The following is an 18,211-nucleotide window of genomic DNA, read 5'->3' on the forward strand; positions in this document are numbered from 1 at the left end:
AGCACTTGCAGTCTCTTATTCTATACTGTATTATGCAAAATTCTCTTATCATATATAATGTAGCTACATAGCAACACAAGAAAATGTCTTTACATTCAATGACATAAATAATTCTTACCTCCTACACTTCCACAATTAAATACCCCAGGATATATTCCAGTTCGTGATGGATATCTTCCTGTCATCAATGATGACCTTTACAAGGCACAACAAATTGACCCTAACTACATCATATAGAACAAACTAATTAATATGTCTCACCTTGATGGGCTACACACTGGGTTACTAGAATAGAAGTTCATAAACCTCAAACCTTCTTTTGCCATCTTATCCATATTAGGTGAGGTTGAAGTAGGATGACCATAACTTGCAAGATCTCCCCATCCAAGCTAAAGATACACTCAACTTTTATCTGCTCCATGACACCATAATGTTGCTTTAAGTTATTTTGTTGTACCACAAGTGTACAAATTTTTGAGGAGGTAAGTAATTAAATTTCACGGATTGACAAATTTCAGTGGTTTTATTTTCAAGGATCACCCATTAGGTTACCTATTTGAAAGCATTGAGCTAACCCAGATAATCGCTAATTTTTGTGATGAAATTTTTGCAGACAGCCAAGCATTCATGAAATCCATGAAATTTAAGATTTGTATGTATACGGCATGATTTTATGTACATAACTTTGTTTCAGATTTAGTATTTTGCAATTCTAGATTATGGCTTAGGCTACCCCCCTTTCTGCTTCCTATGCAATGGGCAGGAAACAGAAGGTAGACATCTTGATAAATCCAGATTTAGCCAACTTAGGGTAGGATAGTACAAAGTTTTAAGTTTAATCTTATTAAGGAAGTGAGATTAAAATAAGGCTCATAACACACATTATACTACATGTACCATACTGTATAGTATACTGGCTGCTATACAAGTGGAACTTACATCATCAGCAAATAGTAGGACTATATTTGGCTTATCATCACAATTCACAGTGTGAATGAACACACAAAGCAAAGTCAACAGTTTGAACTCCATGTGAAGTACCTAAAGATTAAGGATAGAGACATATAAAGGTAAAATAGCACATTGTATAATGCGAAGGTTTGTGAATTTGATATGAATTACACTTTTGAGCATTAGAGCTACAAAACGGCTAGTTGACACTGATTTCACTAAAGTCAATAAGCACTTCCCCCTTTATCAGTATGTGTACAGTCAACAATGGACCATCTTGAAAATTTACTCTTAATATTATTAAGTAAAGAGGGACCAATTTTTGCAACTGAAAAACAACTGGTCTACTTAGTTACCCATCACGGAAATCATACATGGGTTGTTCATACTCAGCCTTTTAGTGTTTTTTTACAGCACCTTAATTGCACTAAAGCAGCACACAGGCACCCATGATTATAGTTAAGCAAGACACTAGTGTACAAGATTTCTTGATACACACTACAAATTGAAAATCTAAAGGCTTTAGCTTAGCATAGTCGTGTCACATACAGTATATAAAAATAATAGGCATGAATAAGGGATCAGATTTTACAAATGAGAACAACAGGTTCACAGAGAGGGGGAGTTTTCAGGATTTGACAAGGGGGTGCACCAGGTATATGGAGGTGGATTTGAGGGGTGCAGCCCCCCAGAAGCTAAATATATTTGTGACCCGCTGAGCAAAAACTGGACATTTTCACACACTACTCAAATTCCATTTTATTGTTTCTCTGATATCTATAGTAACAAAGGAGCAGTGGACATCCAAATTTTCAGCCTTTTGTGATGAATAGTCTTGGAGTTTAAGGAATAGGCAGTTGGAACAGGAATAAACTTCATTGTACAGCAACAATACAACAAATAAATTACAGGTGCTTACTTAATCGATCATAACGCACGACTGAAACAAGCTACAAAGATAGGGTTTGGCTCCGTCTGTTCACCATGAACTGGCACATCGATTAAAGTATAGTGTTTTCCCTGTGCATCTCCATGTGAACAAAGAAGAAGGCCATTTCAACAATTAATTACGACGGTAACTTTATTTCTACTGCATTGTAAATACTGTAAGTGCCCATAACTCATGTACTGTATGCTGTATGAACACGAAACAAAGATTTTCTTATTTCCTATGAACAGGTGAATCTGGTGGTGTATAGGATTATTTGAGCTTTGTTTCAGTACATAACAAAGCAATTGAAACATGTGTAAAATTTTTATGCAGCACGGATATTTTTACCCAGTTTATTTCAATACGTTTTAATACCAAAAATAGAATTTTGTAAAAACAGTTGGTTTTTGTCAGTAGGTCACATTTCTATGTTAATAGGGTGTAGCCTGCTCTGTTCAAGAGCTGTAGAGGTCACTGACAGTCATGAGTAGTTCAGCTATGAGTCTAGTTTCATACAGAATGGCATTGCATATAAATTACCACGTGCATTTAATTAGCAAAAATTTTAGCAGGCTATGTTATCAAATGGTACAGTAGTACTGTTTAAGTAGGGATCGCCCAGAACATTTTGCACGCTGCCCAAATCCCGCCTTTAAAAATCACCTTAGAGACATTTTACGCAATGAATATCAAGACACACGGTAGTGTGTCGTGCGGCCCAAGAAGCCGGCGCGCAACACCCGTAAGTATATTGACGGGAAGAAAGAAAACGCAATTTTCGCACCTCCGTAGCTCTGTGCTGCCTTGATGAAACAAGATGATTTTTGCTGTGGACACTTCCTCCAACTTCAGCACTCCACATTCCAAATTTGAGCGAAATCGCTTCACGCGTTCCTGAGATATGCGACTTCAAAAATTGGCTCAGTTTCTTTGTTTTTTTTTTTCTTCTTATTTTTCTTCCTCTTTTCGCACACTTACAAAAACTGCTATAAAACGCGAACGCCATATCCGATTACCTTGAAATTTGGCACACAGAAGGGGGGTATAAAGACACATCTTGGTACCAACTTTGGCTGGAATACGATAAACAGGCAAAGAGCTATGAGCAATTATTCACAAAAAATAACACCAATATGTTGTCACGCCTACAGCGTAAACCGCGTACGGGAAGAAGCTGAAAATCGGTGGGTGAATAGATTAGCTATTGAACCTCAAACCTTTTGTGGTTTGAAAGAAATCGAGCTTAAAACCAGGAAGATACAACAAAAAAACCAACAGTGTGTAACAATTATGCAATCGAGATTAGCTATTAAAAAACGACTGCTTGCCACGCCTACCAGATAAACCGCTTGGGGTAATGCCTTGAAAATCACTGTACAGATGGAGTAATCATCTTAGAAAGGCTCTTCAATGGTGCAGAAGAATCAGACTTAAAGCCACGGAGTTATAACACGAAATCCAACTTCGTGCAGCAAGTGCGAGATCGAGATACTCTAATATAGGGTCCGCAATCCGAAAAATCAACTTCTACAAATCAATCCCCCTATCATTGTGGGATGTTCATTGTAGTATCCCATTGCTTGATCTACCATGAAACCGGAGACACGATTGTTGTCTTCACAGAGATAACACTTTCAGTATCTCACAAGATGCAAGATTTATTTTTAAAATTTCGTGCTCAACACAAAGGACCGGATGAAACTTGCTACTTAACCAAATCATATCCAGAGTTGTTGTAGTTGAAAACTACGCACAGAAATAAGTAAATGGTTTGCTGGGTGCCCGGCACAGGGTTGCTTTCTTTGAAAAAACAGACAAAGAAATACGAAGTTTCGAATTCAAACTGCCCTAACACCCAGGGCAAGAGAAGCCAACTCTTCCTCATAGTGTTTCGATACGGTTGGGTGCATAGTCTGTCTATGCTGTTAGTTTGGAAAAGATCTGAGACTTCTCACCATCTGGGTGACGAGCGTCAAACTTTTTTGCAGCATCAAAGAATTGTGTTGCGAATTCTACCCATTTCCAGCGCTTCTGCAGCCACAACAATCATCAATTATAGACTAAAACTATGGCAAAAGATGTCCCTGAACATTTGGTAACAGCAGTTGTCAATTATTATTTCATCCACAGCTTCCACGCCTCGCTCTAAGCTATGCATCAAGGGAGGCAGCAAAATCGTCCAAATTTCACTTCACCTCTAACACTCTACAGCAGCTTCAAATCTTCACTAGATCACCCTACATCACCATTATGCTGCAAAACATCCCAAAACAAACTAAAAATGTACAAAATCTTTCATTTTTTATTTGAGCTGGGTGGAGCTCCTGGTGAGCTGCTGGTATACTGCATCATATGAAATCACAGAAACACCAACTACTACTACTGCCAAACGTTTTGAACCATCATTTATCATCATTTTAAACAAAATTAAGTGTCCAGTGTGGCATCAGAAGTACCGGAAAGCACTTTGGTACCATTGAGAGAATCCCTTGAAATGATGCACGAAAATTTTGACATTTTCACCCAGGTTGTGAGAAGTCTCAGATCCTTTCCAAACTAACAGCATAGACAGACTATGCATCCAACCTTATCACATCACTATGAGGAAGAGTTGGCTTTTCTTGTCTTGGCTGGTAGGGCAGTTTGAATTCGAAAATTCGTGTTTTGTTTTCTGCTTTTTGAGAGAAAGCAACCCTGTGCCGGGAACCCAGTGAATCATTTGCTTATTACTGTGCGTACTTTTTAACTACATTAACTCTAGATAATATCTAGCTAAGCAGCAAGTTCTATCCTGTTCTTTGTGTGGAGCCTGAAATTTTAAAAATAAATTTTGCATCTCACGAAATACTAAAATCGATAGTTCTTTGAAGACAACAACCGTGCCTCCGGTTTCATGGTGGATCTAGCAATGGAATACTACAATGAACATCCCGCAATGGTAGGGGGATCGATTTGTGAAAGTTGATTTTTCGGATTGCGGATCCTATCTAATAGAGCAGTCATCCTAATAGAGCAGTCACCCTGAAGAGAATGCAAGAGATCAGCTAGAAACAAGTAACCTGTATAGAGATCAGCTACAAACAAGTCACCCTGTAGAGAGATCAGCTACAAACAATTCACCCTGTAGAGAAATCAGCTAGAAGAAGTTCCTTGTAGAGAGTTCAGCTTTAAACAAATCACCCTGTAGAAAGATCAGCTAGAAGAAGTCACCTTGTATAGAGAGTTCAGTTACAAAGAAACCACCATGTAGAGAGTTCAGCTACAAACTAGTGACCTTGTAGAGACATCAGCTAGAAGAAGTTACCTTGTAGAGAGTTCAGCTACAAAGAAACCATTCTGTAAAGAGCTCAGCTGCAAACAAATCACCTGTACAGAATTCAGCTACAAACAAATCACCCTGTAGAAAGATCAGCTAGAAGAAGTTACATTGTAAAGAATTCAGTTACAAAGAAACCGCCATGTAGAGAATTCAGCTAAAAACTAGTGACCCTGTAGAGACATCAGCTAGAAGAAGTTACCTTGTAGAGAGTTCAACTACAAAGAAACCATCATTTAGAGAGTTCAGCTTCAAATAAATCACCTGTACAGAGTTCAGCTACAAACAAATGTCCCTGTAGAGAGATCAGCTAGAAGAAGTTACCTTGTAGATAGTTCAGCTACAAACAAATCTCCCTGTAGAGAGATCAGCTAGACGAAATTACCTTGTAGAGAGTTCAGCTACAAAGAAACCACCATGTAGAGAGTTCAGCTGCAAACAAATCTCCCTGTAGAGAGATCAGCTAGATGAAATTACCTTGTAGAGAGTTCAGCTACAAAGAAACCACCATGTAGAGAGTTCAGCTGCAAAGAAATCACCCTGTAGAAAATTCAGCCACAAACAAATTGCCCTGTAGAAAGATCAGTTAGAAGAAGTTACCTTGTAGAGAGTTCAGCTACAAAGAAACCATTCTGTAAAGAGCTCAGCAGCAAACAAATCACCTGTACAGAATTCAGCTACAAACAATCACCCTGTAGAGAGATCAGCTAGAAGAAGTTACCATGTAGGGAGTTCATGCAACTATGGAAAGAGATAGTTCAGCTAGAAGAAATCACCTTGTAGAGTTCAGCTACAAAGAAACCACCAAGTAGAGAGTTCAGCTACAAACAAATCGCCCTGTAGAGAGATCAATAGAAGAAGTTACCCTGCAGAGAGTTCAGCTACAAAGAAACCATCATGTAGAGAATTCAACTACAAACAAATCGTCCTGTAGAGAGATCAATAGAAGAAGTTACCTTGCAGAGAGTTCAGCTACAAAGAAACCATCATGTAGAGAGTTCAGCTGCAAACAAATCACCTGTAGATAGTTCAGCTACAAACCAGTGACCTAGTAGAGACACCAGCTAAAAGAAGTTACCTTGTAGAGAGTTCAGCTACAAAGAAACCATTCTGTAAAAAGCTCAGCTGCAATAAATCACCTGTACAGAATTCAGCTATAAACAAATCACCCTGTAGAGAGATCAGCTAGAAGAAGTTACCTTGTAGAGAGTTCAGCTACAAAGAAACCATGATTTAGAGAGTTCAACTTCAAACAAATCACCTGTAGAGAGTCCAGCTACAAACTCATCTCCCTGTAGAGAGATCAGCTAGAAATAGTTACCTTGTAGAGAGTTCAGCTACAAACAAATCACCCTGTAGAAAGATCAGCTAGAAGAAGTCACCTTGTAGAAAGTTCAGTTACAAAGAAACCACCATGTAGAGAGTTCAGCTACAAACTAGTAACCTTGTAGAGACATCAGCTGGAAAAGTTACCTTGTAGAGAGTTCAGCTACAAAGAAACCATCCTGTAAAGAACTCAGCTACAAACAAACCACCTGTACAGAATTCAGCTACAAACAAATCAGAGATCAGCTAGAAGAAATTACCTTGTAGATAGTTCAGCTACAAACAAATCACCCTGTAGAAAGATCAGTTAGAAGAAGTTACCTTGTAGAGAGTTCAGCTACAAAGAAACCATTTTGTAAAGAGCTCAGCTGCAAACAAATCACCTGTACAGAATTCAGCAACGAACAAATCACCCTGTAGAGAGATCAGCTAGAAGAAGTTACCTTGTAGATAGTTCAGCTACAAACAAATCTCCCTGTAGAGAGATCAGCTATAGAAGAAATTACCTTGTATAGAGTTCAGCTACAAAGAAACCACCATGTAGAGAGTTCAGCTGCAAAGAAATCACCATGTAGAAAATTCAGCCACAAACAAATTGCCCTGTAGAAAGATCAGTTAGAAGAAGTTACCTTGTAGAGAGTTCAGCTACAAAGAAACCATTCTGTAAAGAGCTCAGCTGCAAACAAATCACCTGTACAGAATTCAGCTACAAACAAATCACCTGTACAGAATTCAGCTACAAACAAATCATCCTGTAGAGAGATCAGCTAAAAGAAGTTACCTTGTACAGAGTTCAGCTACAAAGAAACCACCATGTAGAGAGTTCAGGTGCAAAGAAATCACCCTGTAGGAAATTCAGCCACAAACAAATTGTTCTGTAGAAAGATCAGTTAGAAGAAGTTACCTTGTAGAGAGTTCAGCTACAAAGAAACCATTCTGTAAAGAGCTCAGCTGCAAACAAATCACCTGTACAGAATTCAGCTACAAACAAATCACCCTGTAGAGAGATCAGCTAAAAGAAGTTACCTTGTACAGAGTTCAGCTACAAAGAAACCACCATGTAGAGAGTTCAGATGCAAAGAAATCACCCTGTAGGAAATTCAGCCACAAACAAATTGCTCTGTAGAAAGATCAGTTAGAAGAAGTTACCTTGTAGAGAGTTCAGCTACAAAGAAACCATTCTGTAAAGAGCTCAGCTGCAAACAAATTATCTGTACAGAATTCAGCTACAAACAATTCACCCTGTAGAGAGAGCATCTAGAAGAAGTAACCTTATAGAGTATTCAGTTACAAAGAAACCACCATGGAGATTTCTGTAATCAATATGTATTATATATATAATTTGTACATTTACTGATAAAATATTTAAAGTACATCCACTTCATCTTTTCTTCTTACTGTGGAAAAGAAAAAAAGATAGGTTAAAAGCCCCAAAGCTGGCCATAGGCCATCTTTGGGGTATGCAAATACAAAAAGAAGTGAAATCTAATCCAAAACAGCCAAGCTGTAAAAAAAGTGTGCGGCCCTCAAAAAGGCTATGGTGAAAAAAGATGTGAAATCCAAGGTGGCGGCCAAGAAATGGCTGTGATGGTAGGTTAATGGTAAAAATTTTAATAATGACAATTCAGGTGAATTTTGTGCCAAGACCAAGCGGCACAAAAATTCACCTGAATTGTCGTTATTGAAATTTTTACCATTAACCTACCATCACAGCTATTTCTTGGCCACCACCTTGGATTTCACATCTTTTTTCACCATAGCCTTTTTGAGGGCCGCACGCTTTTTTTACAGCTTGGCTGTTTTGGATTAGATCACCTGTACAGAATAGTACTAGTCCATATAATATATAAAACAACATTAAATATAGCAAAACACTTACGGGTGGCCAGATATAGAATTTTTTAAAAATCGCCAAAACTCGAATTTTAGTCTCACTGCCTCACTGACTACAGTCACAAAGGCTAGAGGCCAAACGAAGCAGTGCACAGCCACCATTTTACGCCACAATAGCAAACTCACCAGTGGGATCATGTGCCTTTTTGGGTTCCGACTAGTGTAGGCCCTCTGCACCTTGGCTTTTCTTTTATCTTTAATCAGGCTGCTTGTCTTCTTCTTCATCCAACGAAACCATATTGAGGCATTAATTTTCTGTATCAACACTTTCTTTCAGCAACATAATATATAGATGCCACAGAATTATTTCGGAGCTGGATTTCAGAAGCGCTTCAGTCTTGGCGATATACTAACTAGATATCTGCAAATTCGCGATTGAGATCCCGTTCGCAATAGGTTTGCGACCACGCCCATCAATTAAAGATCTAGGTGGACTAATAGTGATAGGGTACAGGGACCACACCTCTTAATAATCTAGCTGTTTACTTAACAGTAAACAAGATGACCTCACCCATATTGGTCTAGCTAGATGCATACCTCTTAGCTGACTCGAGATATACTCTAATACAACAGTCACACTAATATAACAGTCATGTATGATAACAATCACAAGTTACATTGTAGCTAGCTGTGCTACAGCAAAAAAACTAAGCAAACTAGTATTTTAGAAATTGTTAATTTAAAAATGAAGTAGCAATACAAGTAGTGAAACAAGGGATGAATGATGGTATTACTCAGTAGGAAAGTCCCTACTTCGGCACATTAGCTATAGCAATGGTATTACAGCATAGCTCAGTAGGAAAGTCCCTACTTTGGCACATTAGCTATTATTATTTTGTTCAATGCCAAAGTAGGGACTTTCCCACTGTGCTATGCTGTAATACCATCATTCATCTATTGTTTCACTACTTTTATAGCATTATTGCATAGATTCCTACTTCATTTTTAAATTAAATTACTAGTATATATATGTAGTACGTCAGATGAAAGTTAAAACTGTAGAGGATATGTGGTGACTGTTCTATTAGAGTATTTTACTGACTACTCTAATAGAGTATCCTGATCTTGTATGGACTTTTTGGCGGGACGGGGGGACGTGCCCTTCTTGAAGCAATCAGCACTTTTATTACTTGTATATCATGTCTTCAAATCAGATAACACATAAATATAACCATATCTATGTATAAACATACTAACTGTTGTATCCAAATACCTCACTTATTCCCTGATCTCTAGCTAACCTATGGGACATTAGTTCAAGACTCTGACAGTCAATGCCACGGTGAGGTGCATGCTCAAATTACTCGCCAATATTCCCATTACTCTTGTGCATGTACTGCAGGGCTTGGATCACGGAAACCCATAGACGCTGCTCTGTGAACTCCCCCAATTAACTCTGGTTAACCTTCATTTAATGCATTCTGTGAACACTGTCCCACTAGGGACCTGTGAGAAGGTTTAAAGCCTGTGATACAGGGAGACAGAAACAAGTAACTAAAACATGAAGAATGCAGAAAAATAGATAGGGCTGAGTGTTATAACAACATTATGAAAGTTCGATATTGTGATACTCATTTGCCACTATCACAACACATTAGTGCCATTTAAACAAGTCACTCGTTAATGTTATGTGATACATAATTGGCTAAGAATCACTGTAAGTTATAGAGGTGTGAACATCATAACATAACCACAAAGCATGTGATACAATAATAACTGTTTATACTAGATAATAGTGGCAGTATAATATGTACCACCACATAATTATAAAGGCTTCTTTTTTTGGAATACTGTACAATATGCAATGGCGGATCCAGGATGTTTGTTTTTATCTGCTTTATCAGTTAGGCACTGGAGGGCGAACACTGGAGGTAAAGCCTGTATGAGGTACTTACCACGAGCCAAGAAACCTAAGTGAAAATCATTGACTAAAATTTAAATACCTAGAAGGGGTTTGAAAAATCCATGACTTCGATCCGTAGGCCACCTGGATACCAGCCAAGTGCCACACTTGGTGGTCAAACCACGGATGCCAGCTAAGCAGGGGAAAGTTGTTGTTTTTATGATTGGGAAATTGGAGCAAATGCTCTCTCACTTTTGGAAAAGCCATAGTTCTTTTGATTGAAATATTAAACCTCATCAGGCCAATATATATAACTCATTGAAAATATGCATATTCACTTGAAACCAATCAAACTGTCAAATTGTCACCCATTACCTTTGTATGTACTAAGTACCTCTAAAATAATTATAGCCGGTGTTGCTGGTGTGTAAAGCATTTACAGCCTTTAGGACTACACAACTAGCTGCAGAGACCAAAATGGCAATAAGATACTAAGAGGTGATCATTTGCTGCTTTAATATCCAGAAGAGAATGTGCTCTCCCCATGCAGCCACCTACAACTTACGCCAATATTTGTTAATACCTTGTTTCCTGTCACCCACCCGTGTCCAGTTTTGTCACCCGCATTGGTAATTATTATTGTAATTGGCATTTATAAATAATTATAAATATGGAAATTATTAGTAATTTGCATGCCTCCATCTATGAAGTTAGCACACAAAAATGATGAGTTTTAAAAGCAAAGCCAATTACTTTGCAGGCTGTTTGACCCTACAGATGGTTCATTTCTCTTCACTGAGGCAGCCAGCTGGCTATCTGATGCGGCTTGTTTTGATGATCTTCAAAAATTTTAATTAATAATAATAACCGCCCGCCCGCCCGTTCTAGTTGAATGTTCTTTTGGGGACAGGAAACAAGGAATAAATAAATGTTGGCCTTAGTCTGTTTGTGCCCCTCCCCATGCCAGCTCCTGGATCCGTCCCTACTATGTACAACCAGCAGTGATTAAATTATCGTGACTGAACTGATCGTGAAAAATAGAGGGCTTAAGCTTAGTAGCTACCTATAAAATGTCTGTACTGCTCAGAGCCCAGCCCTAATTATAAGCAACTTGTGTGTGTTTAAATGTATGTTGTGTGCAGGGCGTAGCTGAAGAACAGCTTTGGCTGATTCTGCCTCCCTGTTAAAATAATTGAAAAAAAAAAAAAAAAAACTTACCGCGGGTGGTAGGCAAGGGCAGTCCGTCGAACTTACCGTTAGTCACAATACGTCAGTTAGAATAATGTCACTGTTGCAAATATACAGTTAGCTACCTCGTCTTGATTTTCAGTCTTGTGTAACTCTCGACAAACAATCTCGTGATCAAGCTCGTGACCCGCAAAGCTCGTGACCCGCAAAGGCTCGTGACCTAGCTAACTTCGTGTGGCCCGTCCATTTAGCCCCAGGCGACTATTGTTTGCGAAAAATCCATGTAAAAATGCCTTTAGATGTAGACTCGAGATTTTACTGCATCTGCATGATGGCTACAAGCTGATGTCACACAAACATGCTACTGGCAGCCGCACTCACTGACTGTGGAAAGTTGAGTATTGCATGCATGCGCCTAGTCTTGCGCGGCCGCCCCATCGCAAGTGTACTTGTGTGAATAGAATTTAATTAGTGGGAGAGACGTGGTTTTCCGTAATTAGATTGCACCATTATCGTTAGTCATTGCGATATTCATTTAAGGTTTAAGATTAGGTACTGCTCAGCTGGTTTGCCCAGGGGGTGAAAACCCCAAATGGTAGCTACAATCAAATACATACATACATACGTACATACAATTTGATAATTAGTTACAGTAGTGAAGGTTAAGTACGTAAATAAGTTTCTTGATTCTATTATATTAATTGGCAACTCATTCCAGTCTTTAACAGTTCTAGGATAAAAACTATATTTATAGGTGTTGAGGGTTGCTTGTTGGCAGAATGAAATGATTGGGGTGATGTTGCCTGGTACAAAATTGAGTTCTTTGATAATGTGAGGGGATGGAGATCGGTAGTGTATTATTAATTATTTTATAGAATAGTGTTAATCTTGATGACTGACGGCGTTGTTGTAATGTAGGTATACTAAGAGAGGACAATAACGACGTAACACTATTTCTGGAGTAATCTGATAAAATCCATCGAGCAGCTCTTCTTTGCACCTTTTCTAACTTATAAATGTCAGTGTTATAATACGGATCCTAAACTGGGGCGGCATATTCCATAATTGGTCGAACCAATGTTAAATACGCTGTTCTTTTAGTATCAGATGGGAAGTTGTTTAGGTTTCGTTTAATAAAATTTAGCACTTTGGTTGCTCTGTTACTTACTGTTTGTATATGTGATGACCATGACATAGTGTTATCAATCGCTACACCTAAGTATGTATGGGACTTCTTTATATTGAGATTATGACCTGATAATGTATACGTATATTGTATGGGGTTCAGAGAACGAGTACACCTCAGCACAGCACATTTATCAACATTTATTTTCATTTGCCATTTGTGAGTCCATTCATATACTTTATATAAGTCTTCCTGTAACTGTGTAACAGTCTTGTAAATAACACAGTCATCAGCGAACAATCGAACTGAAGATGTAATGTTTTCATTTATGTCATTAAGAAACATGAGGGGGCCTAGGACAGTACCCTGTGGTACCCCAGACTTAACAGTTGTTGCGCTAGATGATTCTCCATCAACAATTACCTCTTGATATCGTTTGGTTAGCCAGGGAGAGATCCATTGAAGAAGAGGCCCTCATATACCATAGAATTTTAATTTGTTTAATAGTCTTTTGTGAGGGACTGTATCAAAAGCCTTAGAAAAGTCTATAAACAATAAATCAGTCTGTTGCCGGCTATTCATAGATCATTGGATCTCATCTATAAAATCAACTAGTTGTGTTTGGCAGGAGTGGTTGGGCCTGAATCAAGGATTTAAAGTGTTTAGTGATGTAAGAAAGGACATTATATGGTGAAAAATAACATGTTCCATTACTTTACAAAGGACTGATGTTAGTGAGATTGGTCTATAATTTGCAGGAGAACTTAGATTTCCCTTCTTGAAGACAGGGGTGATGTTAGCTGACTACCAATCCTGAGGGAGAGTAGCATGCTCTAAAGATTGGGAATAGATGGTCTGCAATACAGGAGTGATTTGTGGTACACAAAGCTTAATTACTTTAGTAGGAAGATGGTCAGGTCCAGGAGCCTTGGTAGGATCCAGCCTCTCCAGTAGTAGTTGGATGCCATGGATTGAGAAATTGAAGTCTTGAATTGAAGGATGAACGGAGTGATCTAGCTGTGGTGCATTAGATAAATCCTCAGTTGTGAATACAGACTGGAATTGGTTATTTAAAACACGAGCTTTATGTTTCGCATCAGTGCAAACGTTTTCTCCATCCTTAAGTGGTGCAACTCCGGTGTTATCTTTTCTTTTTGTCTTAATATATGACCAAAATCGTTTTTTACTTGAAGAAGAATCATTAAATAAGTTGGTACAGTAGTTACGATGTGCAGTTTCTAGTAATGTGTTAACTTCATTTCTAGCTTGCTTATAGTCACACCAGTCAGTGTAGTTACCTGTTCGCTTAGCCTTGTCATACAGACGCTTTCTCAATTTCATTTTCTGTTTGATTAGCAGATTAATCCATGGCAACTTGTCCCGGGATTTTGCAAGCTTAGATGGAATATGCTTGGAAATGGCTGTCTCAATAGCATCTTTTAGAAACTGCCAATTGTGTTCGACTGAGTTCTGCAAAGGATCTGAAGCACTAAAATGTTCTTGAAATTCTTGGAGTTCATTTTTTAAACCAGTTACGTCACCTTTATGATATAGATATATTCTAAGAGAAGCTTTCTTGCTAACTAGGGGACGGTTGCAGTTAATCGAAAATGTTACAATCTCATGATCCGACATTCCAGGGGCAGTATGAAGTTCTTTAATTAGAGATGGTGTTGATACAAATACAAGGTCTAGTACATGATTTTGCCTATTTGGTGAACTGACAAACTGTTCTAGGTTATGGTTATTTATAATGTCAATAAAAGCTTCATTCAAGCCATGTCCATAGGTGGGGTTGGGTAAGATGGTTCCCTGACCATCACTCCATTCAATGCTGGGAAGATTGAAGTCTCCAGCAAGGATAAAATTGCAACTTTGATTTTGTCTGGTTAATTTAACTATAGATTCATTGAGTTCGAGAATTGATTGTAGGTCAGAATGCGGTGGTCGGTAGTATGAGCAGATATAAAGAGATGGTAAGTTATGGAGGATTATCTTAGCCCAGATAAGTTCTGCAGTAGTATCTAAGTTAGGTTCTTCTGTACAAACTAAGGTATCTTTAATTCCCAAGAATACACCCCCTCCACCACCAGCTGATCTGTCTTTTCTGTATATATTGAAACTTGCTGGGAAGATTTCAGATGATAAGTAAGAGCTGTCAAGATGTGATTCATAACCCGCTATAATATCCGGCTTGTGGTTTTGTAAAAGTTCACAAAATCTAGCTCGTCTGGATGTTGACTGTAAACTACAACAGTTGACACTATAACTTTAATTATAGTGATTTATGGTTGGTGGATGACTTGTGCATATTAAGTTTAACTATGTGATTTTACTGTGATTAGGGTTATCTAAAGGTGTTAGATTGGAATCATTAAATATTACATTATCGGTGCAGCGGGAGTGACTCATTGAGGCTTGCGCTGCACTATTTGTCCGTTTTTTATTCTATATTCATATCCAGTGGAATACTAAAAAAACTCACCATTTCTAACTACCGGCACTACTTAATGTACACTTTTTACTATGCCATCCTTACTCCTTCACGATAAGTCATTCTACTGAACAAGACTTGAGGCAAGCAAAACAGAAGCCATAGTTTGCCGCATATTAAGTTAGCCAAAACCTCCTTGGCCAAACAGATATCCACGTCACTAAATGATCTACAAGATTGTCAATCACCTAGTAGAGCTTCCTATCCCCAGTTATATTGTACATTCTACAAGATGTTTACGAGGAAACCAGGATAAGTTCATCAAACCATCTGCTACTGTGGATGCATACAAATTTAGTTTTTATCCAAGATCAATTACCCCATGGAATAAACTACCAATCAACGATATTTTCCCTAAATGATTTTGATAGTATTCTTCAATCAACACTGACATATTCAATGAAAAACAGTTTTATTATTTATCTTCAATGTTGTGGAAGCTGTCACTCAAGTTGTCATCTTTTCGAGTATTAAGTATTTGTATTTTAATTAAGTGTGTTTCTAGCTGTTGTATTGTGTATTTTGTTGTAGCTATATTTCTGTGTGTTGTTTCGGTGTTTATTTCTGTGTGTTGTTTCGGTGTATATATATTTCTGTATGTTGTTTTGGTGTATATTTCTGTATGTTGTTTTGGTGTATATTTCTGTATGTTGTTTTGGTGTATATTTCTGTATGTTGTTTTCGGCAGGGCTCCACTGAAAATCAGCATAAGCTGAGTGGACTACCTACTTAAATATTACACAATTATATCTATATGCATGAAATCATTTCCATTAATGAGGGACATTACCAAAGTTTATGCACACAAGATCTATACAGTATGCTACAGTGTTAAACAAATGATGCTGAATGCAAATAACAAATGCCATTGACCAGCTGTGTACACTTACAGGTATCTTGTACCCAATCTGACGTGGTAGCAGAGATCACGTGACCTCATTTGAGTCAACCCTGCCACAAGAAACAACTATTGAAACACATCCCTCTGGCACTATAAACTACAATATCTAGTCATGACAGTGCACGTACAACCCATATTCAACCAGAAGCCAAGTCCAGGCCTAAACATAGATTTACTGGGTCAACAGATGATACATATTCTGAACAGTAAGTAGAGAACTACATCTCGGGGAATTATAGCTAGCCTGGCTAGACAACACTGTATAGACGTCTCAGTACAGTATAGCATATTCGGCAAGATATACTTGGCTAGGACGTCACTGTGACCTGGTGCTACAGTTGCGGTGTTGCAATTCTGTGACAGTACACAATTATTCCAAAACTCCTAGTCATTGTAAAAGTTTCTAAAATTAGCAAATGCTGATTTTTGTGGCTTGTGCACTACACAACACAGATATTGTGCCATGTATAGAATAGAGGTTTCTGAAAACATGTACATTTACAGGACACCTGACCTTATAGCTGCAACAATCTACAAGAAATATCGGAAATCGTGTGAGAATAATAGATGTGCTTCAACTTCCGGATGCATGAATTTTTGTAACTTGACTTCAGCAATGGTTGTTAGAGGCTTTTTAATGAAACAGTGAAGGATGGATGTTTGTCAGTATGATAAACAAAGATTATCCAGTGATGTATTTTGAAGAAAAGTCAGTGACTAAGTATGCTTTAGTCGCCAAGAAGTTTTTGGCCAAATGTGAAATTCGTCCCACCAGCCACAGTTAAGCAGCTTTAGCCACAATTCTCCACAGACAATATGGATGTGACCAGATTTGCAAAAAAGGGTCTTCCACACACATCCAATTTACCAACTTTGACAATCCATAATTTTGGATTGGATAAAGCTAACAACTTGAAAGTTGGTCAGCAGTGAGCACCAACATAGTTTAATGGATGCAGAAAATTTCAGGCTTATATGTTACTTGAACACTGAGTTATGCTCTTCCAAGTTTGTAGAATTGGATGTGTGCGGAAGACTCCTTTTCGCAAATCCGGTCTATAGTCATTAACAACATATTTATTCAGTAGCCGATTCACATTGGTGGTTTTCGAGATGCTAATAGAATGTCCCATGTTTTATACAACCTAGGTTCCATAAAGCATCACGGCTATTACATGATGTAAGTTCAAACGTAATGGATTTCCATAAATACACGTGTTTTCGGATTTTTCTGAAACATTTATTGACAGTACCACATGTATACTCTATAATGAGTTAATACCTTGACCTTAGGTGATTGCAGAAAGTTATTTGTCCACTTAGCATGCCAGGCTTGATTAATTGCTTTTCCCTAACTTTTTGGCAATTAGACTTTTAAGCACACTTTCCTTTTCAGATTCAGACTCAGCAAACCATCTATACTTACACCTTAATACCTGTTTTACTGGACACCATCCACATCAGTTCTCAGTACAATCTGATTGCATGGCATTTCTCACTTGCCACGCTAACTTTTGGCTTCACTTTCGATTCATATGCATCTCACATGTAACTTAGTGGGGGTCATGGGTATTTCCACCCTCACAATCATTATTTGATCAGGTCATGTTTTATTGTATACACTGAGTTTCAATACTTGTGCACTATAGTGGACCATTTGTAACAAATGCAGTATGTATATTAGGGATCATGGAGGTTTGGGATTTTCTGGCCAAAAATATCACCCAAAAACCAGCGCAAAAGTGACTTCAGTGCAACCCTAAATGCTTCCAGTAGGTTGTTACAAATTGAAAAAAAAACTTCAATGGAATTTTCTACTGAATGACTAACTGCCTGCCTGCCTGCCTGATGCCTTCAGACAAGTGCGTTAACTTGATAGTGGCTAAGGCTGCGGGCTTGATTTTTTCACTGTTTAACATTTTTCATCCCGAGATGTGCCTTTTGGCATACTGCATTTGTCCTCCTTTGTGTCCCATTTCTTTTTGTTGACAGCACAAAGTTTCGATTTACAGTAAAACAATGCATGGCTTCCCATTTGTAGACGGGAATCGTCTGTATTTTCTGTGGTGACTGGATTAATTGCAGAGGTGCTTCTCCTACTGCTCTTCATTTGTAGTACTGTGTAACAGGCTGAAAGCAAAGTGGACTAGCCATTTCACTTTCGAGTCAGTCATTGATAGTTGAGGCGCACGAAAAAGTGGCAGCCTCCCTTGTGATATATACTAGTGAACATTTAATCCCT

At 38.2% G+C, this 18,211-nt stretch overlaps 2 protein-coding genes across 2 annotated transcripts in view; both read right to left on the reverse strand.

The window, feature by feature from the left end:
• LOC136261999 (arylsulfatase A-like) overlaps positions 1-11,629 on the reverse strand; it is a 30,049-nt gene extending 18,420 nt beyond the window's left edge. The window contains exons 1-4 of the mRNA XM_066056124.1: positions 11,479-11,629; positions 940-1,041; positions 262-389; positions 119-195 (exon numbers count right to left, since the gene is read on the reverse strand). Of these exons, the coding sequence (XP_065912196.1) occupies positions 119-195; positions 262-389; positions 940-1,032 (298 nt within the window). The 5' untranslated portion in view covers positions 1,033-1,041; positions 11,479-11,629. The remainder of the gene's footprint in view (positions 1-118; positions 196-261; positions 390-939; positions 1,042-11,478) is intronic.
• Positions 11,630-13,378: 1,749 nt separating this feature from the next.
• Positions 13,379-14,209, reverse strand: LOC136260060 (uncharacterized). Its single transcript, XM_066053666.1, has one exon. The coding sequence runs from the start codon at positions 14,207-14,209 to the stop codon at positions 13,379-13,381; it is 831 nt and encodes a 276-aa protein (XP_065909738.1).
• Positions 14,210-18,211: the final 4,002 nt, after the last annotated feature.

This window comes from Dysidea avara, chromosome 7 (genome assembly GCF_963678975.1).
Source record: "Dysidea avara chromosome 7, odDysAvar1.4, whole genome shotgun sequence".
Classification (NCBI taxonomy): Eukaryota; Metazoa; Porifera; class Demospongiae; order Dictyoceratida; family Dysideidae; genus Dysidea; species Dysidea avara.

Coding starts and splice junctions, on each gene's coding strand:
- LOC136260060 (XM_066053666.1), bottom strand. CDS start 14,209: ATGTCGGATCATGAGATTGTAACATTTTCGATTAACTGCAACCGTCCC.